Below are 21,570 nucleotides of genomic sequence, written 5' to 3'. Positions count from 1 at the left end.
GAAAGCTTTTTCTCACGTCACATTTGCTTCTTTTGCAAATCACTTTAAATCTGTGCCCTCTCGTTCTTGATCCTTTTATGAGTGGGAACAGCTTCTCCCTATCTACTCTGTCCAGCCCCCTCATGATTTTGAACATCTCTATCAAATCTCTCCAAGGAGAACAGTCCCAACCTCTCCAATCTATCTTCGTAACTGAAGTTTCTCATCCCTGGAACCACTCTTGTAAACCTCTTCTGCACTCTCTCCAATGTGTTCACATCCTTCCTATAGTGTGGCGTCCCGAACTGTATACAGTACTCCAGCTGAGGTCTAACGAGGTCTTATATAAATTCAGCATAACCTCTTTGCTCATACTCTATGCTCCTTTCAATAAAGCCCAGATTACTATATGTTTTAACTGCTCTCTCCATCAGCTCTGCCACCTTCAATGATCAATGCACATATACACCCAGGTCTTTCTGCTCCTGTACTCTCTTCAAAATGTCACCCCTTATTTTATATTGTCTGCCCATGTTCTTCCTACAAAAAATGCATCACCTCACGCTTCTCCACATTGAACTTCATCTTCCAACCATCTGCCCACTCCACCAACTTGTCCATGTCCTTTTGAAGTTCTACACTGTCCTCTTTTTACAACACTCTCAAGCTTTGTACCATCCGCAAACTTTGAAATTGTCAGCTGCACACTAAGATCTAGATCATTAATATATATCATGAAAAGCAACCGTCCCAATACTGGGGAACTCCACTACAAACCTTCCACCAGCCTGAAAAATATCCATTGACCATTATTCTCTGCTTCCTATTTTTCAGCCAGTTTTGTATCCATGTTGTGACTGTCCCTTTTATTCCATAAGCAATAACTTTTCTCACAAGTCTGTTGTGTGGCACTGTATCAAATGCCCTTTGAAAGTCCCATATACACCACATCAACAGCATTACCCTCATCTACCTTTTCTGCTACCTCTTCAAAAAAACTCCAGCAAGTTAGTTAAACACTGTTTCCCCATTAGAAATCCATGCTGCCTCTTCTTTATCAACCCATATTTTTCCATGTGACTACTAATTCTATTCCAAATAATTGTTTCTAGAATCCTGCTCACCACTGAAGTTAAATTGACTGGTCTGTAATTGCTGGGCTTATCCTTACAGCCGTTTTTTGAACAAGGGCGTAATGTTTGCAATTCTCCAGTCCTCTGGCACCACCCCCAAGCCTAGGGAAGGCTGAAAGATTATGGCCAGTGTCCCTGCAATTTCTACTCTCACTTCCTTCAATACCCTTGGAGGCAACTTGTCAACTTTAAGTAGCGACAGTCTATTCAACACTACCTCCTTATCAATTTTGAACCCTTCTTGTGATAGAATTTCCTTGTCTGTCACCATGGCCTCGGTAGCAACTACCTCCTTGGTAAAGACAGATGCAAAGTATTCATTTAATACCTCAGCCATGGCCCCATCATCCATGTGTAAATTCCCTTTTAGGTCCTTAATTGGCCCTCCTCTTCCTTTTACCATTCTTTTACTATTTATATTTTTATAGAAGACTTTGCAATTCCCTTTTGTGTTGGTTGCCAGTCTTATCTCATAATCCCCCTTTGCTTCTCTAATATGCTTTTTCACCTCCCCTCAACCTTCTGTATTCCTCTTGGCTCTCATTGTATTTTCTACTTGACACCTGTTGTAAGCGCACTTCTTTTTTTTAATCTTAATTTCTATCTCCTTTCTCATCTAGGGAGCTCTGGATTTGTTTGCCCTACTTTTCCATTTCGATGGGATATACCTTAACTGTGCCTGAACAAATTCTTTTTTTGAAAGTAGCCCATTGTTCAGCTACAGTTTTTTCTGCCAATCTTTCATTCCAGTCTACCTGGCCCAGCTCTGTTCTTGCCCCATCGAAGTCGGCTCTCGTCGAATTAATTATTCTTACTCTGGATTGTCTATTGTCCTCTTCTATCATCATCCTAACCATACAATACAATGATCACTGTCTCCTAAGTGCTCCCCCACTGACACTTGTTTCAGTAAACCAAGACTTTTGTGCTCCACGATTGCTGAAGTGCCACACAAGAACAAAAAGAAACAAAAATTAACCAGGCACTGTTTAAAACAAAGCGTTTTTCTTGGATGAGAAAAAGATGCTTTTGTCTGAAACAGATTGAAAGGTTGTATTTTAGGTTTATAAAAATGTTCATGATACTCTCCTAATAGTTTAGTGGGCTTATGCACTGAAGAGGTAAACCAGAGAGGTCAGGAAAGTGATAGGTCTGATCTACAGACTGTTGCTAGCATGTACCATCCAAAGAGCTGATAAGGGATCTTGTTTTAAGTGTCCTTAAGAGGTGTGTGGGGAAAAATTAGCCAAGGTCACCAATGAGCCCTGCTGGGTGTGCTCTAATTATATACATTTCTTTTCTTCTCTATTAGCGACTGGGTAGCCTGCTGGCAAGGTTTACTCATGTAAAACGGTCACTTGAGTTAGGTCACCCAGTGTGTAGAGAGTTTATACAGTCAATAGGTAAACCATACAGGCCAGAAAGGTGATAAGTTTGATCATCAGATTGTTCTGCTAGCAGTATCCATAGTGGTGATAAGAACACGAAAAAAAAATCTCAATCAGAGAAAAGGCAGATTTGAATAAATTTCCTTCCTGAATATTTGTATTAAATTTCAAGTGACACACACACAATGTTGAATGACTTTGGAAAATCCATACATATACTATCATAGAAGCAATATAGCCATTAGCAATTAGCCATTTCTTTGAAAACCTCTACATTTGTCAACCGTGACTTGCCTTTAACATATACTTTATCATCTCCAAATGCTCACTGAATTAATCTTGATTATATGGATTCTAAGAGTTAGCTCAAAACTGATGGACTAATGGATTGTCCAGGTACGATATACCTACAAAAATCAGCAGCAAAATAACTTGGCCAATTACCACCCTTTTGACATACTGCTATTCAGTAAAGTGAGCTGGTCTACCCCAACGAGAAGTCAGCATGCCACTGTCAAAAGCGCCTATGCTCCAACACTTGAGGCAACAGATGAGGCCAAGGAAGGATTCTATATCTGAAACCTACCTTCAGCAATCCCTAACCTGGGTTCCCGTTGGTGGCAAATTAATGCTCCTTGGGAAGGTTGCAAATCTCTGGAACGATCTGACAGGGAAGGAAGCAGTCGGGAATGCAAACTCCAACGGAGTCCTCCTCCTGATGAAATATCTAGAACATGACCTTATCATAACCAATACCCTGTCCCACCAGCGAGACAAGCCCAGGACCTCTTGACAACACACATGGTCCAAACACTGGCACCTATTCGACTACGTAGTTGTTCGACCAAGGGTTTGCTGAGATGAACACATCTCTGTGCCATGACAGGTACTGATGACTGCTGGACCAATCACCATGTCATCCAATCTACCATCTCCACCTGCCAGGCCCCAAACAGCAGAGGCAACAGAAGCAATGCTGGAAGAAAACCAACATCAAAGGCTCAAAGAACCCTTCTCAGTCAGCCCCTCTCTGCCAAATTCTCACTCTCCAGCAGGAGTTAGAATGTGGCCATAGTGCCTAATTGACTCTAAAGTACAGCATCATAAGCACCTGCAGAGGTCCTTGGTTTCTCCACCAGGAAACATTGTGGCTTTTTTTTTACAAAAAATGACCAAGAGATGCAAGACCTAATCGAGCATTACAGACTGGAAACTTCAGCAGGCTTCTAGAGAAAAGCAGCAATCCTACAGGTAGCAGTACAGCATAAAACACGCAACATGAAGAACAAATGGTGGGTAGAAAGAGCACAGGAGATCCAACAACTCTCAGACACCAACAATGTGCATGATTTCTTCAGCACTGTCAAGATAATCTATGGCCCAAGCGCTCGAGGGCCCGCTCCACAGAGCCAAGAATGGAAGGCAGCTCATCAAAAACAGGGAGGCGGTCAGTGTTCGTCAGAGAAAACATTTTGAAAAACTCAAGAGTCTGCTTCGACTTGAACATCCTCAATTCCATTCCCCAGTGCCCTGTCCAGTTCAGTCTTGACGCTAGCCCAGTCCAGAGTCAAGTTGAAAAATTAGACAGCTGAAAAACAACAAAGGTCTCTGGAGCAGATGGAATCCCTGTCAAAATTCCGAAACAGGGCAGAGATACATTCCTGACACAGCTGCACCACCTCATATCTAGGAAGAGGAGTGTATGCCGGGAGAATCTCAGGGAAGCTGTGATTGTGACAAGTTGGATTGCGGTAACTATGGAGCAGTCTTCCTGCTGTCTGCCAAAGGGAAGATCATTGCAAGCATCCTCCTCAATCACCTGGTTGAAGGGCTCCTTCCAGAGTTGCGGTGCTGTTTTCGCCCAAGAAACACCACAGACATGATCTGCATTGCGCAGCAAATTCAAGAAAAATTTAAGGCTCAGCACCAACTGCTATACATGGCCTTTTTCAACCTTACGAAAGCTTATGACACTGTCAACTGTGAAGGTGTATAGAGTATCCTCCACAAATGTCACTGCACTCAGAAATTTGTCACTATCCTTCGCCTACTCCACAATGACATGCAAGCTGTGATCCTCACCAACGGAACCATCACAAGCCCTATCTTAGTGAAATCTGGGGTCAAATAGGGCTGTGTTATTGCACCAACCCTCTTCTCCATTTTCCTTGCTACAATACTGCACCTCACCTCAAGCACATTACTCACAGGTGCGGAGGTAATCTATAGAACAGATGGGCAACTGTTCAACCTATGCCGTCTTCAATTCAAAGCCAAAATCATCCATACCTCAGTATGCAGTTGACACTTGCATGCGCACTCACTCAAACTGAGATCCAGGTCACTGTTGACTCCTCCGAAGCTTATGTAAAAATGGGCCCTTCACACCCAGAAGACATTCAACATTACCTCCAAAGTGTCAGCTCAGCCTTTGGCCAACCGCGGGAGCGAGTAATGGGGATCAGGATCTCAATCCCAAGATTGAAGTCATAATTTACCGGGCAGCTGCGATCTCTGCACTCTTGACTTGGATAATCCACAGCAGGTACCTCAAAGCACTGTATAAGTACCACCAGTGCTGTTTTTTCAAGATCCTTCATATTCGTTGGCAAGAAAGATGGTTCAGCTGCAACATCCCCTCCCAAGCCAAAAGGCACTAATCTCTCAAAACCAGATTCGCTGGGTGGCACATGCCATTCGTACGCCTGACACTAGACACCCGAAGTAACAATTCTACTCTGAACTCAATTATGACAGGATACTTCGAGGACAGTGGAAATGATATAGGGATGTCCTCAAGGCATCACTGAGGAGATCAAACATTCCCACTGACTCATGGGAATCCCTGGCTTGTCCCTTCGGGAAGGCACTGAACACAGAGAGACTGCCTCTGTGTGTTTCCGATGAAAAGCCAAGGTGTCCGAGAGAGCGCACAAACTTCCAAACATCTCATCTGCCTGACTGTTCAAGCACCACCTGCTCCACATGTGAAAGAGACCGCAGATCGCTGCAGTGTACTTATCAGCCATCTCAGAATCCACTGAACCGGAGTGGAAGCAAGTCATCCTTGATTCTGAAGACTGTCCAAGAAAGAAGTTTCAGCAAAGCCATCAATAATAATAAATAGACACCTACTCATCAATTACAACTTGGCTGCTGATCTGGTCACAGTCTTGACATCAAGGCAACTTTTGATCAAATACAGCACTGTACTTGAAGAAGCCCTGAAGTGACTGGAAGTGTAAAGGAAAAACTACCCAAATGATGGAGTGATGCCTGGAATAAAGGGACTGGGAAGAATGAAGCCACTGTTTTCGTGCCCCGCTCCAAGCTCCATTCCCGAGCTACTGACTCCATTCCTCTCCTTGAAAACAGTCTGATACTGAAGACCTCTTTATAATCTTGGTGCCATATTTAACCCCAAGTCGAGCTTCCGATCACATACTTGTATCATCACTCCGGCCATCCATTTCCACCTCTGTAACATCGTTAAACTTTCTTTTTATGTCAGCTCATCTGCTGCTGAAACTCTCATTCATGTCTTTTAACCTCTAGACTTGACTATTTCATGCACTCCTTCCTGCTGATCTCCCACATTCTATTTTCCCTAAACTTGAGGTGAGCCAAAACTCTGTGCTGTGTCTTAATTTGCATCAATCCCTGTTCACCTATCACTTAAATTGGTTCCCAATCAAGCAAAAAACCTTATTTTATTATTAACCTTGTTTTCAAATCCATTCATGGCGTATACATGTATCGCACACGGATGGTTACTGAATCCAAATCCTGGAGTTCCCTGCATAATAGTTTGAGAGCACCATCAGCACAAGACTGCAACAGATCATGGGGGAGGCCCATCACAACCTCCACAAGACAAACAGTGATGGCCATTAGATGAAGCTTTGCTGGTGCTGTGCGCTCTCCAAACTCTGTTTCTCTCTGCCAGACCTGAGTATTTCCAACATGTTGTTTTATTTCAGATTTCCAACATTTGCTATATTTTGTTATTAATTTTAAAGGTTAACAATTTTTCTGCACATTATTACTCAAATTTAAATCTTGATTTACTTGTGCCGCATTAAATGTTCTTCTCAATGTTAAACATACCAATTTGAGAATTCAGTGTATGGTAAGCTTTTGGTAAAGGAGCTCCAAACACCAGTCCTCGAAGTTTGTCCATTTGTGGTGCCTTGTTTTGCAGGCCTCCAAACTTTCCATTGCTTCGGATTCTGTCCCCATCTCTAGTCAGCAAAGTAGGGCAATGGGTGATTTTCACAACCTAAAAATGGTTATATTAGCGTGAAATTAGGTCAAATTCCTGAGTCACAGCTCATTTTAAAAAAGCAGGACAGCGCTGCCAGAAAAATTAATTCTGTATTATTCATACATCTTAATTTAAGCAAAACAATTAACATTGTATAGCTTTCCAAATATTGTGAAATATTACAGTGTACATAGCTATGTTTCACATGCCATGCAAAGGTAAGGTCTTAACTACTAGTCATACAGAATCATTGAAAAACGAGAACATACCTCTTTTCTATACTGATTGGCAGCATTTAAGTCATCCAGAATAATTGTATCTCCAAGAAGCATTCCAAACACTGAAAAACAAAATCTCACTCTAAGAGAATGCTCTTGCCCACAATTACTTAAAACTGAAAAAGCACATTCCATTGGTTTACACACTACGAAATCCAATTCAACAAATTTACAAGTTTAACTGTAATGTTGAGCTTTTCCATGGCATGATCAGTAATTATTCTGCAATATCTTCTAACAACTTTTGAGAACATGAGTCTGATAAAAATCTCAATACAGCCCAACCAATATCCTGCATAGTAAGGAAATTATTAGTAGTTTCTTGTTGTGATGGAAATACCATCAGAAAAACACTAGCATCTTGAATGAAGGCCAAAATAGTCTACTCAATTTTTCAGACCAAATACCAACTTTGGTAAAATGTATTTTATTATAACCAGATTGAATTAGCTTGCTATGAAACAGGTCACAAATTTCTGCTAGCAAAAAACCCCATATCAAGCTCAAAATTTCAGATGCATCAACGTGCATGGTGATAAAAGACCATGTGCTTCCTCACAGGGGTCTACTGAATGGCACATTTAGATGCCTGTAATAGGTCATCTATCCTCTGACCCATGGATGTACAGTATTTGAAAGGAGGTTGGCAGAACATATTTCAATGCAAGTGACACATTTTTCAGTAACAAAAATCTACAAAATGCTGGAATGGATCACTCTCAGTTTATAAATTGAACAAATATAGTCACCTCACACCGATAGCTTTACACACATCCAGAACCCACAATTTACCTGTGCGACATTGTTCCACATTTTCAGAAAAAATTAGTAGTTCCCGGGCAAATATAGGATTTCCCTCAGGTTTGAAATGACATTTTCCATTTCGCATGTGAGGTAAAGGCCTATAAATTAAAACAGGCAGTCAGCCTGAATAATCTAACTATATTTATAAAGCATTCAACAATGGTAATTTTCAAAAAATAATTTAAAATAACTGCAATACATGTAGTGTTTTCTTTGTACTTCTCATGACAGGACCTAATGCTGGCTTAAATTGGTTTTGAGAGTTATAAAAGGACTGGTATTTAAACAAGTTTTAATTTCTTTAGTATCCCCGTGACATTAGAAAATTTATGCCAGTCTTACAAATAGAATTACATAGAAAACATACAGTGCAAAACTGGCCATTTAGCCCAACCTGTCAATGTTGACATTTATATTCCACTTTTCGCCTCCTTCAGGCTTTCCTTTCTTAACCATCAGCATAACCTTTATTCCCTTCTCCCCCATATGCTTTTAGCTTCCCCTTAAATAGATCTATATTTATCTCAAACATTCTTTGTGGTCATGAGTTCCACATTCACACCACTCTCTGGATAAAGAAGTTTCTCATGGATTTCCTATTTGGTTTCTTTTACATTGATGGTTCTAGTTTTGTTTTTCCCAAGTGGAAAAAAACTCTCCGTGCTTATTCTCTCAAGAGCTTTCATAATTTTAAAGGCTCCCCATTAGATGAGTCTAGACCCTTCTCTTTTCAAGAGAAAAGAGATCTAGTGTGTTCATTTTCCTGATAGATGTAACCTCACATTTCTAGTATCAACCTTGTACATCTCTCTGGAATCCTTGATGTCCTTTTTACAATACGGCAAGCACTACTGTGCATAGTACTGGAGTATGGTCTAACCAAGGTTCAGCAAAAGTCTAGCATAACTTCGGTACTTTTCAATTCTATCCCTCTAGAGGTGAACCTGAGTGATTGTGTAGTTATTTTATCACTTTATTAACCTTTCACTACTTTTAGTGATTTGTGTATTTGTACTCCCAATATCCATTTGCTCCTTTACCCCATGAGTTTTTAATTCAAGTAATATTTAACCTAATTTTTCTCATCAAAATATACTTTATACTTATCTGTGTTGAAATTCATTTGTCAATTATGCCCTGTCTGCACGTTTATTAATGTCGTCTTGTAGTTTGTTATAGTCTTCCTCAGTATAGACTAACCACCCCAAACTGGGGCTGATAAGTGGCAAGAATATTGCCAGGCAATGACCATCTCCAAAAAGAGAAAATCTAACCATCTCCTCTTGACATTCAATGGCATTACATTTTTGAATTCCCAGCATGACATCCTGGGTTCACCACTGGCCAGAAACTGAACTGGACCAGTCATATAAATCTCTGGCTACAAGAGCAGGACAATGGCTGGGAATTCTGTGATGAGTAATTTACTTCCTGATTTCCCACAGGCCTGTCCCACCATCTACAAGGCACAAGTTAGGAGTCTGATGGAATACTATCCACTTTCCAGGATGAGTGAAGCTCCACCAACACTCAAGAGGCTCAACACCATCCAAGTCAAGACAGCCCTCTTTACCAACACCTCATCCATCACCTTAAATATTCACTCCTTCCACCAATGGCCCACTGTGGCAGTAATATGCATCACCTACAAGAAGCACTGCAGCAACTTGCCAAGGCTTCTTCAACAGTTTGTTCCAAACCCTAAACCTCTACCACCTGGAAGATCAAGGACAGCAGACACATGGGAACACCACCCTTGCAAGGTCCCCTCCAAGGCATACAATCCTGATTTGGAACTTATATGTCTGTCCCTTCACTGTCACTGGGCCAAAATCGTGGAACTCCCTTCTTAATAGCACTGCACCATGCTGACTGCAGTAGTTCACCATCACCTTCTCAAGGGCAATTTAGGGATGGGCAATAAATGCTGGCCTTGCCAGCAACTCTTGCTTCCCAAGAATGAATAAAACAAACAATTGGTCTCATCCACAAATTTAAAAATTTTGCTTTGGATTCCAAAGTCTAATTTGTTAATATAAATTGTTAACTGTGGTTTGATCACCAATGCTTATGGGACCCCACTTTCTAGCTTCCGCCACTCTGAATGGCTACCCTTTACCACATAATGGAAGAAGTCATACTGTGTTTCTTCAAAAGCGGTTTCACTCCCCCTCAAGCTCTGCAGACAAATAACTGAGGTTTTAAACTTCTGTAAATGCAAAGTACGGATTTGGAAATCTGAATTAAAACAGAAAATGTTGGAAATATACAGCAGGTAAGGCAGCCATCTGTGGAGAAAAACAAAATTAATGTTTCAGGTCAATGACCTTTCACCAGATTGATCGATTTAGTTTGTTACAACATTCAGGCTGCAGCTATGTTTCAAGCTCATATCTGTGATTGGAGGTAGAGAGTGGACAAATCATTGCTTAATTTCAGGAGAAGACATCCCATAACAAGGTCGTGGACTGACGGGGGGCTCTCACACCTCCTAATCCTCACGCGTTACGAGCATGAGGCCCCGGAGCTCGAGAGGCGCCATACACCTTGGTCAAGCAGCCGTAGGAGGTTGGGGTGCCAGACGAAGGTAAGATTGCAGCGCACTGAGGTGAGAATGTCGGCTATTGCAGTCATTCTAGTGTAGTCTCTATAGTGATGTGAGCCTCGAACCTGTAATCCCCACTGATAATGGAAAGATGAGGGCACCATATGCATATCTCTGTCTCACCAGGGCGCCTGGCATGCACAATGACAGTGTCATGAGCTAACCTAATGACATGTCCTTCTTGTCCCTTTTAGGTTCATCAGCAGCTGGTTGCTATGAGGAGACTGAAGGCCCCACCCCCGACCCCAGAGGACCTCCACGCTGAACATGCACATGTGCCGCAACCTCTCTGTCAAGCAGGCACCAGCAGAGATATCAGCACCACAGTGGGCATAAGATCACCATCCAGTATCTCGGTGCACATTGGTGAGGCCACTTCACACTCGCCTGAGGTGCAGGCAGAGGCAGAGTGCGCCCAGGGTGCTGGCAGTCGGCAGACTGCTGGGGACTAGGACGATGCTCAGTCGATGGCTGATGATGATGAGCCTCTGGAGTCGTCCATTAGGCAGCAGATGCTGTAAGTCCAGCGGGCTGTGCAGGAAGCTCTGGCGGAGATACCTAGGGAATGTGTGCCATGGTGTCTGCTGTGGAGGAGTCCCTGTGGAGCATGACCACAATTCCTCCTCCTTGGAGAGAGAGTGGTGACTCTCATGGAGAGGCTGCTCCAGGGACTTAATCAGGGGGCCCTCGGGATGCATTCTGACCTGCAAGCCCATACGCCAAGCAATGACCTCAGCTGGCCAGTGTCAGTGTGGGAGGTGGATTGGGCACCCAGAATCCCAGCTAGGTGCCCAGCCATCAACAGTGAGCAGGGAGGTCCAATGCGGCCTCATGTTGGTGCATGGGCTACCTGTCGTCTCTGCAGGCTCCTCTCAGTGCGCTCCAGATGACAGCCATGGCACTGGCTGCTCCCTCCCAGGCCAGAGGATGACCACCAAAGTCATCAAGGCCAACAAGACAGCAGAGTCAGCAGGCTGTCTCCAATGCCGGTGCCAGTGAGGGGGGAGCACCTAGATGTAGCACTCGCAAACGTAAATGTAAGCCACCTTAAGCATAAGATGGTGATATTTTGTTTCCCCATTTTGATGTGTAATTTTTCATGGTGTGATTAAAAACACCGGTTAATGTTCATTTCAGCTCTGTTTCACATTCACAATTAAATGAGATGTTATTTTGTGCTATTGGCCTCTGTATGCTTCATTTGTTTTGTAGGTGCAGGGAAGGTCATTATGTAATGATGGACGTAAGTCTCCTGAAACCTTATTAAAGGCAGTGTATGGTGCTGGCCAAGGAAATGGGCATGTCAGGGATTGAGTAAGGAGCCTACCGCCCTGGCACGTGGTGGTGGTCCTTATTTGGTAGGCTAGATGAAGGATCAAAGCTTCCCGGGTGTCCCTGCCTCCCCGCAGGTTACCCAGGTCTGCGTGTATTCCCTCAGCATTCTCCTCATCGTGCTCATCCTTGGACTCACTACTGGACTCATCATCCGTTGCCTGTGCAGCTGTGTCAAGATTTTCTTCCTCCACTGGATCTCCCCTTGCCAGTGCCAGATTGTGCAGAGTGCAGCATGCAACCGCTATCAGTGACACATGCTCTGGGAGGGATTGCAGTGCGCACCCTGAACAGTCCAGGCATCGGAAGCACATCTTGAGAAAACATGGTTCTCTGTACCACAGCCCTTGTGGAGTTATGGATCCTGTTGTACTGTTGTTTGGCCTCTATTCTTGGGTGGCGGAGAGGGGTCATGAGCCACCTTTTGAGGAGTTAGCCCTTGTCACCCAGCAGCCATCCATCCAGTTGGGCTGGAGCACTAAAGAACCTTGGCACCTGGAAGTGCCTCTGGATGTAAGCATCATGGGAGCTACCAGGGTACCTTGCACAAACTTGTGATCACACTCTATCTGCATGTTCATGGAGTGGAATCTTTTCCTGTTGACAAAGACAGCCGGCTCACCCGCTGGCGCCTTAATGTCCACATGTGTGCAGTCGATTGCACCCTGGACATTGGGGAACCCATCAATCACTGCAAAGTCTCTGGCTTGCTCTGTCTAGCTGGCCTCACCCGCACGGTAACATATGAAAGTCAATGTATGCCTGAACAGAGGTTCTGTCACCAGCTTCACGCAACTGTGGACAGCTGATTCGGAGACTCCTCAAAGATCCCCCACTGAGCCTGGAAAGAGCTGGAGACATAGAAGTTAAGGGCCATTGTGACCTTTAGAGCCACTGGCGTGGGGTGTCCACCCACATAGCCGGAGCTGATCTCAGACCCGATCCTCTGACAGATGGAGATCACGGTTTCCCTTGAGATGGAGTCTCCCTCAGCATTGCACCTCAGGCATATTGAGGTGGTTGCATCGCTGCCTGTAAACCCTGGCAGCAGGATAGTGACGTCGTCTGCAGTCATTTCTGCCTAGACTTTCTGTTGGCCCTGCCCCCCTTGTGCCTGTGCGTCTCCTCCCACAGGTCACTCCCCTGGAAGCAGTACTGGGACATCTGGCCTCCTCTTCCTTCTACCCCTCTCTTCCTCCTCAGAGGAGGTGCCTCCAGCGGAGACCACAATCCCCATTACCAGGGTAACGGAGGGTTGTCTGAAACCTGGAGGGTCCACGGGGTCTGAATCCTCCGGGGGCCTGAAGACAACAATGAGTCCTGAAATGAAGCCCAGAAATGCTCAGAATGTAGCTCTGAATCGAGATGAAGCTGTTCAGTTCACAGAAGCAACCAGCAGCAAGTTTGATCCAAAACTCCTCACTACTGGCATTAACAGTGCCACTGACCCTTCTTATCCCGCCCGTGGATGAGCTTTTGTAATTGTGGCCTGTTTTGCCTGGGCGACAGCCGGAAAATTGCACGGGCTATGTAAAGTTGGAGACAATTGGAGTTTCAAGGGCCTTAGACTGGTCTCTTAATTAATGGCAGGCGTGCCTCCATCTCCATCGCTCGCCTGCCTAGCGAAATATTGCGCGAGTGTGCATTGACGTTGGCACGCTCAGCTGTCATCATTGTGTGTTATTTCATGCTTGAGCGGGTCAGGCGCATGTGTGATCACCAAGCGAAAAATTCTGCCCCAAGTGTCAGTACCTTGATTTTAAGTAGCAGCATTAAAACCAAAATCTAAAGTTTGAATCCAACCTGGAAACTGAAGCTGTATCAACCGGAGCGTTTATTCTGAAGCCCAGTTAATCACCAAGTTGGCTTTGAATTACACTCGGGTCCTGTTTTTAGTTTGGGTGCATTTTACAGCACTTTCTAGTGAATGTCCTTTCATTAAATTAGTGAAGTTTAATTGGGGCAAAATTTAAATTATTAATTTCATACCTGTTACTGTCTGGAAGATTTTTTCTATATATGGAATCGAGCGGTAGTACTTGTTGGCGCCCCTGACTTTCATCGAAGATACGTCGAGCAGCATCAGTGGTTAAAGTAACCACACAGTCCATATCGCTAGCCATATGCCAAGAGATAACCTTGGCCACCTCATCATCCTCTATCACTGCCAAGTGTGCAATCTGTAATGAAGTCAAACAACTTTTTTAGTGTTTTGGGTTGAAGAATTTTCTGCATCATAATAAACTGACAGAGAACGAATAATTGGGGGAAAAAAACACAGTATTATAAAGATAAAATCATCTTGCAAAATAAGTGCTCTGTTGAGAAAGTGAGAATATCAAAGTAGAAGCAAGAGTCAGAACAGCACAAGTCCCAAAATTATTCTCTTTGGTCTCTTGATTGAGACAGAATGCTGATTTCATTCTGTCATTCTAGGCTGGGATCAATCCCAATGCTAAATGTTAAGTAGCTCAATGCCTTTCAAATTAAATAACCAATTGGCAGAAATAAAATCCGGTCTACCTTTAAGTATCAATAGAACAGTCTTAATTTGATTATCAAAAAGGGTAACAGGGAGGGAGGCCAAAATGTGAAAGAATAGGAACAGGAGGAGAGGGAAAAGAGGAGCTGTATGAATTAGTACTGATGGCATTTCCACAAGGACACAGGTAATGGAATCAATTAGACGAACTAAAACTAAGAAACTGAATGCTTTAGGTCAGGTGCTGTGGGCAATGTCTTAATACTGCAGAGAGAAATCAGTACACAAAAATTATACCTGGTAAATAACAGTTTATAATGAGGTCCTCATTTACATTAATCATACCTTTCCTAAAATGTCAGCGCTGCTCCTAGCATAATTAGACAGAGAACATGTTCTTCTGGGTTGTTTGAATATCCTGTCTCTGTCAATCTTCATCTGCTTAAGGACAGTATCAATACCTTGGATCTAGATTGTTGAACAAAAAAATTGGTAAAATTCAAAGCATTAACTGTGGTTGGAGGGGAGGATGTTATGAAGACATTTAAAAAGTTAAATGCAGCCCCATAAATATATATACATACTGCATTAAAGAGCATCACCCAGTTTAAAATGTGATCTTAAAACAAATGGCAGCAATTCAAGTGTATGTAATAAACCAGCTGCAGGAAATGAGCCCTAAAACTCCTTGTATCACTTGCCTTTCTAAAAGGTATAAAAAATGTACACATATAGTAATTTTTGGATATATTGTAAGGACCGTTAAAATTAGTTTTTAATTGTCAATTTAAAATATAAAGCAGGGCCAGAAAGTTGGGGCTAGAAATAAACTAGCATATTTGAAAAAATAAGTTACTTATTTGAAACACTTAAAACACACAAAAAAGTAAATTTACAAAAGATATAGTGAAGCAAAATGGTAACTGTTGGCATAGGTCATGAACATCACTTTTATGGGGCTCATAATCAGACTCTTCTATCTGCAAGATGATTCCCCTCACCTCTCAAATTAGAAATAAAATTGAAGACCCTGTGTTTGTGGTTATGACTCCTATGATTACGCAGGTGGGATAATCAAAATTGTAGGAAAATGTGACAGAGGAATAGTTGCAAACTTGCTTTTAGTGATGAATACTTTGATGTGTGGTCCGCGTCAGCCTTTCATTGATACTCCTCTAAAGTTTGGGTATATCAATGTGGTAACTTAGTGCAACTGCTGTTTTTTGGTCAATATTGAACTAGATATAAAGGAAGACATTGCTTCAGCATTAATAATATGGTCTTCAGAGCAATAGCTTAATGATATTTGAGATTTCTATAAAATAAATTTAGGTTACACAACCATTGTTTCTTTTCCTGTTAAAAGTCAGGTCCAGAGATGCATGCACTTTGCCAACGTGCGTGGTGAGCTAACTGATGGGATATATACACATCTCTAGACCTTTTCCCTAAGAAATCAATGGGAAAATTTGGGGTTTACACTCCTCATACTTGTGTGGAAAATTGCTTTTTTAAAATTAATTCACCTACCTGAAAAAAAAATTGGAAATATAATCGATGGAAATGAGCTCAAACTGATTTTAGCAGTTCCAAAACTCATTACAGTAGTTTGGTTTCTGTACAGTTCAAAAGGGGGAAAAAATAAACTTTGGCTAGATAAAAGGTTTTCAATTTTGCTTGTAGCCATTCAGAATTCCAATGGCACCCCATATTTAAATCACTCTGGGTGTTAGACCTTCCTTTAGTGTTTATCAAATGAGAATTATCAAATCACTTCAGCTTCAGTACTGGACACATGCATATAAAAAATTAATACGTAAGTCAACTTACAGTGGAGATTTCTGCAGTATTTATTTTCTGCTTTCGAAGTTCATTTCTAAGGTGAGTTTCCTTTGCTGTAGCTTCTTGTGCTTGACCTAAATGAGATTTCAATTTCAGTACTTAACCGGAAAAACATTTAGTTACTACCTCTCCAAATCACAGTTAAAAAGATTGTTTGCATTGTTGAACCGCTTAGGGCAATGTTATGAATAAAAGCCTGTCTGTTTTCTGATATACTCAAATTACAAGATTATCCATTGATGAAAGCTGTTTAATATTCAAAGGTTAGACTGAATTTCAGCTGTGCTTGTTCATGCATCATATTATGCTAAGATAGGGTGGTTATATTTATGGTGCCCAAAACGGAATGAGGGATAGACAGGACTGAGGGCACAAAGCATCATATACCAATCCCCAGTGAACTCCAGTTATCAACAGCAATCAACGTTGACATTCTCCCTCAAATAAAATCCACAGACAGTGATGTTATTGAATGTGTATCTGGTTTGAAGCCTGATAAGCAATCATGTTATGGCATGATACACCAGCTTACTTGTAGTAGGCAGGCCTAGTAACACCAGAGTACAACCAATTACAGCCGAGTAGTCGAAGCCACCCAGCCCTCAAGATCACACTACTGGAAACAGGTTTGAGAAAAAGTGGCAAAACGCAAATCAATTGTAACCGGAATTATAAATTTGTAAACTTCCAAATATCATTTTGTGGATTTACACTCTAGCAATGGTTCTTACGACTAAGGTACCCTTAAGATTTCACAAGCAAACTTAGCAAAATTTCAAATGTTAACATATATTATCTAACATATGAAAGATTGTGTTTTTCACACATAATCCAGACTTCAAAAACATAATTTGTATTGTACTTTGTTTTGAGGAGTGGAAGTATAGGTTTATAGTAAGGTGCGAGCGTGTATTAGTATGCATGGTAACAAAACATTATGTGATGTCTTATATCTAGGTGAATCTAAATTAAAGCAAAAATTAAAATAGAAATCTGAAACAAAACAAAAAATAATAAAAAACACAAATCAGTTAGCATCTGTGGAGAGAATAGACAATATTTCAGGTCCAGATCCATTATTAGCACCTGGAAATAAGATGTAAATCAGCATGCTAATACAATTAGATGGATTGAAGATGTATAAGAATTGTGCATTGAATAATTTAACAGATCATCTCAGTCAAGTAATGGACAGATAGAGTATTAAGATATTCAGTCAAGCAATGGACAGACAGATCATTAAGATAATCAGTCAAGTAATGGACAGATACAGCATTAGGATATTCAAGAAACATAAGATGTTTTTGGAGAATGTGGGATCGGTAAATTAAAATATTTTAGAACGAGGACATAGCTAAAGTTTGAAGTTAAGACAGTGTTTATATATCAGGGGGTTTGCATGGTGTCTAAGAGAATATCAGATATTGTTCTTGAAGCTCACAGTGAGTCTAGTACAAGCTTTATGAACAATATTTCAGCCTTAACGTTCAATTACAGCACGAGCACAAAGCAAGCTAAATTGGATTGGCTGTCCTTTTGTATCTACCTTTCACACTCACCACTGGGTCTGAAGGTTGAGGGCTCAAGTACCATTCTGAGACTTGAGCAAAAAAAGAAATCAAGTCTGACACTCCAAGGCAGCACTGAGAGACTACTGCATTGTTGGAAGTGCCATCTTTCAGAGAAGTTGCACTGAGGCCCCACCCGCCCTCTCAAGCGGATGTGAAAAATTTCATTTGAAGAGGAGCAGGAGAATTAACCCTGGTATTGTGGCCAATATTTATTCCTCAGCCTTAGAAACAATGGAGCAGTATCATCACTAAAACAGATCATCTGGTCATAATCGCATTGCTGTTTGTGGGAGCTTGCTCTGCACAAATTGGCTTCTGTGCTTCATTACAACAGTGACAACACCTCAAAAGTACTTCATTGGCTGTAAAGTGCTTTAGGATGTAATGAGGTTGTGAAAGGCACTATACAAATGCTACGTCACTGTCTTTTCCCTTCAAAGTCAATGGAGGTTTTACACCTCTGAGGAAACTAAAGTCCTGGCTTTAATCTTCCTCAGACAGCCAGGAATTCTCTGGGCTGAACGGTGACTTCAGTAATTTCAGCTATATCCTAATTTTCAAATCAGTTTTAATTTTGTACCCAGCCCCAAGTTTTTTATCCCCCATTTTTGATAATATCAATGTGCCTGTCTGACTGCCTGCTTGCTCTCCCAAAAGATGCTGATTGATCCATGATGGTTCCAGCAATTTTCTGCGTTTGAATCTAATTTAAACATGGTTTCAGACAGCTTTACATCTGGGCAGATTGTTGTACAGTTGCTGACTGTGTGCAAAGATAATAGCCCAGAATTTGCTGTTGCAATAATGGTGAAACTGTGAAGTGTTTGCTGTTATGACTTTAAAACTGACAGCAACTTCTTGGGCCTTCACTCGCGCAGTTAAACATGGAAATCCAGAAGCTGTCAGTAGTACCCTGCTTTCTCCCCCATAACCCTCACCAGGGTGCGGCAATCTTTAGAAATCACTGAACTGATGACAACTGCCATTTTCATGTTGTAACATTGGTGTTAGAAACATTACAAAAGTTATGCCTCGTTAATGAGGTGTGCCTGAGTTCTTTAAAACAGCATATTAAGTTATAACTGCTACTGAATAACCTCTGACCCATAAAACTAATTTTATTCATTTGTCAAATTTTCTCATGATTAAAATTCCATAGTTGAATAAAAAATTATTTTTGACAAAAGTTTGATATTTCAGCTTCTAATGTATATGTTCCAATCTTTATTTTGCAGAGAGAAAAATCCGATCATTTGATTTTCCTTCAAGGCCAGTGAGTTTTCTTCAAGGCTAGTGGCAAATGCTGTTGCTTTGCCGCTGATTGCAAAATCCAGGCCATTTTTTGGTCAATTAGGACCAGTTTTCTTTGCATCAAAGCCTCTTTTGTTGATACCTCATGCAGAAAACTGGAGTCTACATCTTAATGCTTACAGTGTAATAGCATATGTTTGCAGAAGAAATTGTTTGATCCAAGGGACCTGCTTTGGCAGCAAAGAAAAGAAACCCAATATAATTTAAATGTAACCCTGTGGTTTTCAGTTTCTTATTCAACTTGCAATACACAGAAGGCTAAAACTTGTCAGCTTCTTCTCCAGAGCAAGAGGATGCCAGCTTCAGAATATTATCAAGATCCAAAAACAAGAGACTACTCCAGAATTAACTACATTATTCAAACAAAGTTATACATGAGAGAGAAAGGAACTCCAATGATTTAGCTCACTGCTAAGCTAATAGTATCTCAATTTCAAACTTGTTTCTAATCATCTGAAATTGTACTTAAGAATTTCAGCAAATGTAAGAATTATCTGCCTGAGAAGCATTATACTATCCTGTTGTGGACACATTTTATTTTTGTTTAAATACTGTGTTCAATACCTAATGCCGTCTAGCAGCTTCTATGTATCATTCAGTTTATCAAAATAATTAAGTATTGGAATAGCTTATATGGTTTTTATTGGTCATCTGTATGGCCGATCAAGGCGCTTGGGTATGGAAAATTTTTCCGCTGTTTCTAAGTACCATCAGCAACAAGTCATTCCAAGCCAGATACAAGAACCAGATGTAAAGTAGCCTCTATCCTAATAAAGTACATGATTTAATTCTAACTTCAAAAGTGTACTACAGAAATGGCATTTTCACTTCCTGCATTCATCATCGTTTAGTGACTGCTAATTCAGGAAGGATTTTCCTTCAGATTCATGCACTAAAATAGGGTGGAACACCTAAGTTTATTTTTATTTTCTATACAAGGAGGGAATTTTCAAATTACATTTCAAATAAACAAATGGTATAATTTTGCCAAAAAAAAAAATCAGAATATACAGATTGGGATAGTTTATGCATGGAACAGTAACTAATAGTTGGCTCTAATTTTGCAGTGGTAATGATGGCAAAACTGTCACTGTTTATTACTCCTCTGAAACTGACAGCAAGTTGCTTTCAGCATTTCAATAGCAAACCCTATGGAAAGCCCAGATTTACCCTGCAGGTTGAATCAATTAGAAATCAATGAATTGACGAGAACTTCCATTTTTATGCTATTAATCTCACTGTAAAAATCTCTTAAATTTACACCTTGTTGATTGAACTGTGATTGTTTTGTTTAATTGCATACAAAGTTCATAATTATTGTGGAATAACCTCTCTGACCCCTCTGGAATGTCAAATTTCTCCATTAAGATAATGAAATTTCACATATTTTCAAAATAATTTATTTTAAAGCCTATGATATGCAACTTCTACCGGAATCCCAACTTTATGTTCCAATCTTTATTTTTTTGTACGATATTAAAAAGTGAAGGATAATCCTGGTTTGCTATCTGAGGATATTTCAAATTGATTGGTTGCTTACACTGCTTGATGTCACCACTTGCCGGAAGTCTGGAGATCCCCTTGACTTGGCACCAGATTCAAACTAACACTGGGAAAAGAGAAATCCACACCACAGAGACTGCGACATCTTTGTGGGCAGCTTTCTTTGAGGTTGGAGGCAGTACCATTGCTTCACCACTGACCATGAACTCTGGGTCAATCTTCCTAATGAAGGGTTATACTTGAAATGTTAACCTAGCTGTACAGTTAAGGAGTTGAAGCTCAATAAAAATTCTGCCATAGGAAATAGTGACCTTTGGACAACAGGTTTGATATTTTATCTCTATTTTGGAGTACCTTCAAGATATGGCAGTCCCTGTTGGGAAAGGTGCCAAGTTGGCTTTAACAGAAGAGCAACAAAGCACCATGTCATATTTATGGTACTGCAATCAGTTCTCATTTAAAACTGGATAATAAAGGATGTTGTAAGTATTTTTCTCATTTTTAATCATTAGATCTCTCACCATTAGGAAGTGATTTCACTGACCTCTAGTTACTAGTGTATTTCTACATGGAATGATCAAGACCTGCAGTATTCATTTTCCAATTAAACATAGAACGCAGTCCTTCATCTGTGCAAATTTATGTACAACATGAATATAAATGTATTCATAATGTGGCTTACACTTCATTTCACTGATTAGTTGGTTGGTGGTGTCAAACAAACTCCTGTATGCAACAATGGATTGGGAAAGTTGGTCCTTCTCTTTCGTCAAGGTTGTCATCTGCTGCTGTTTCTTAAAATCTGTGGAGAAAAAGACTGCCATTCATTTTTATATTGCAAACTGAATCTTATGACAAGGGAGAGTGCATGTATTTTAACCAAAATGATCACATTTCTCAATTTTGTATCAACCTTTTAAAATTGCTAATACACAATTAGAATGTGTGCATTGTAAGAACACAAGGCAGGATGTCCAGCGCAAATTAAATTTTGGCTAAACTGGACTTTTCACCATTTAAAGCTCAGCAAGATTTGCAATCACTGATCTCAAGTAACTACTAAGTGTCTTTCTTAAAT

The 21,570-nt window shown here is 41.0% G+C and overlaps 1 protein-coding gene across 1 annotated transcript in view; it reads right to left on the bottom strand.

The window, feature by feature from the left end:
- Positions 1 to 21,570, bottom strand: part of smchd1 (structural maintenance of chromosomes flexible hinge domain containing 1) — a 215,627-nt gene that overhangs the window by 6,339 nt on the left and 187,718 nt on the right. Inside the window, exons 39-45 of the mRNA XM_041189810.1 lie at positions 21,175 to 21,294; positions 16,096 to 16,181; positions 14,611 to 14,733; positions 13,773 to 13,963; positions 7,835 to 7,944; positions 7,034 to 7,104; positions 6,608 to 6,779 (exon numbers count right to left, since the gene is read on the bottom strand). Coding sequence (XP_041045744.1) covers positions 6,608 to 6,779; positions 7,034 to 7,104; positions 7,835 to 7,944; positions 13,773 to 13,963; positions 14,611 to 14,733; positions 16,096 to 16,181; positions 21,175 to 21,294 — 873 coding nt within the window. The remainder of the gene's footprint in view (positions 1 to 6,607; positions 6,780 to 7,033; positions 7,105 to 7,834; positions 7,945 to 13,772; positions 13,964 to 14,610; positions 14,734 to 16,095; positions 16,182 to 21,174; positions 21,295 to 21,570) is intronic.

This window comes from Carcharodon carcharias, chromosome 6 (assembly GCF_017639515.1).
Source record: "Carcharodon carcharias isolate sCarCar2 chromosome 6, sCarCar2.pri, whole genome shotgun sequence".
Taxonomy (NCBI): Eukaryota; Metazoa; Chordata; class Chondrichthyes; order Lamniformes; family Lamnidae; genus Carcharodon; species Carcharodon carcharias.
Note: the sequence above shows the minus strand (reverse complement) of the source record. Positions and strands in the feature narration are given on the sequence as shown.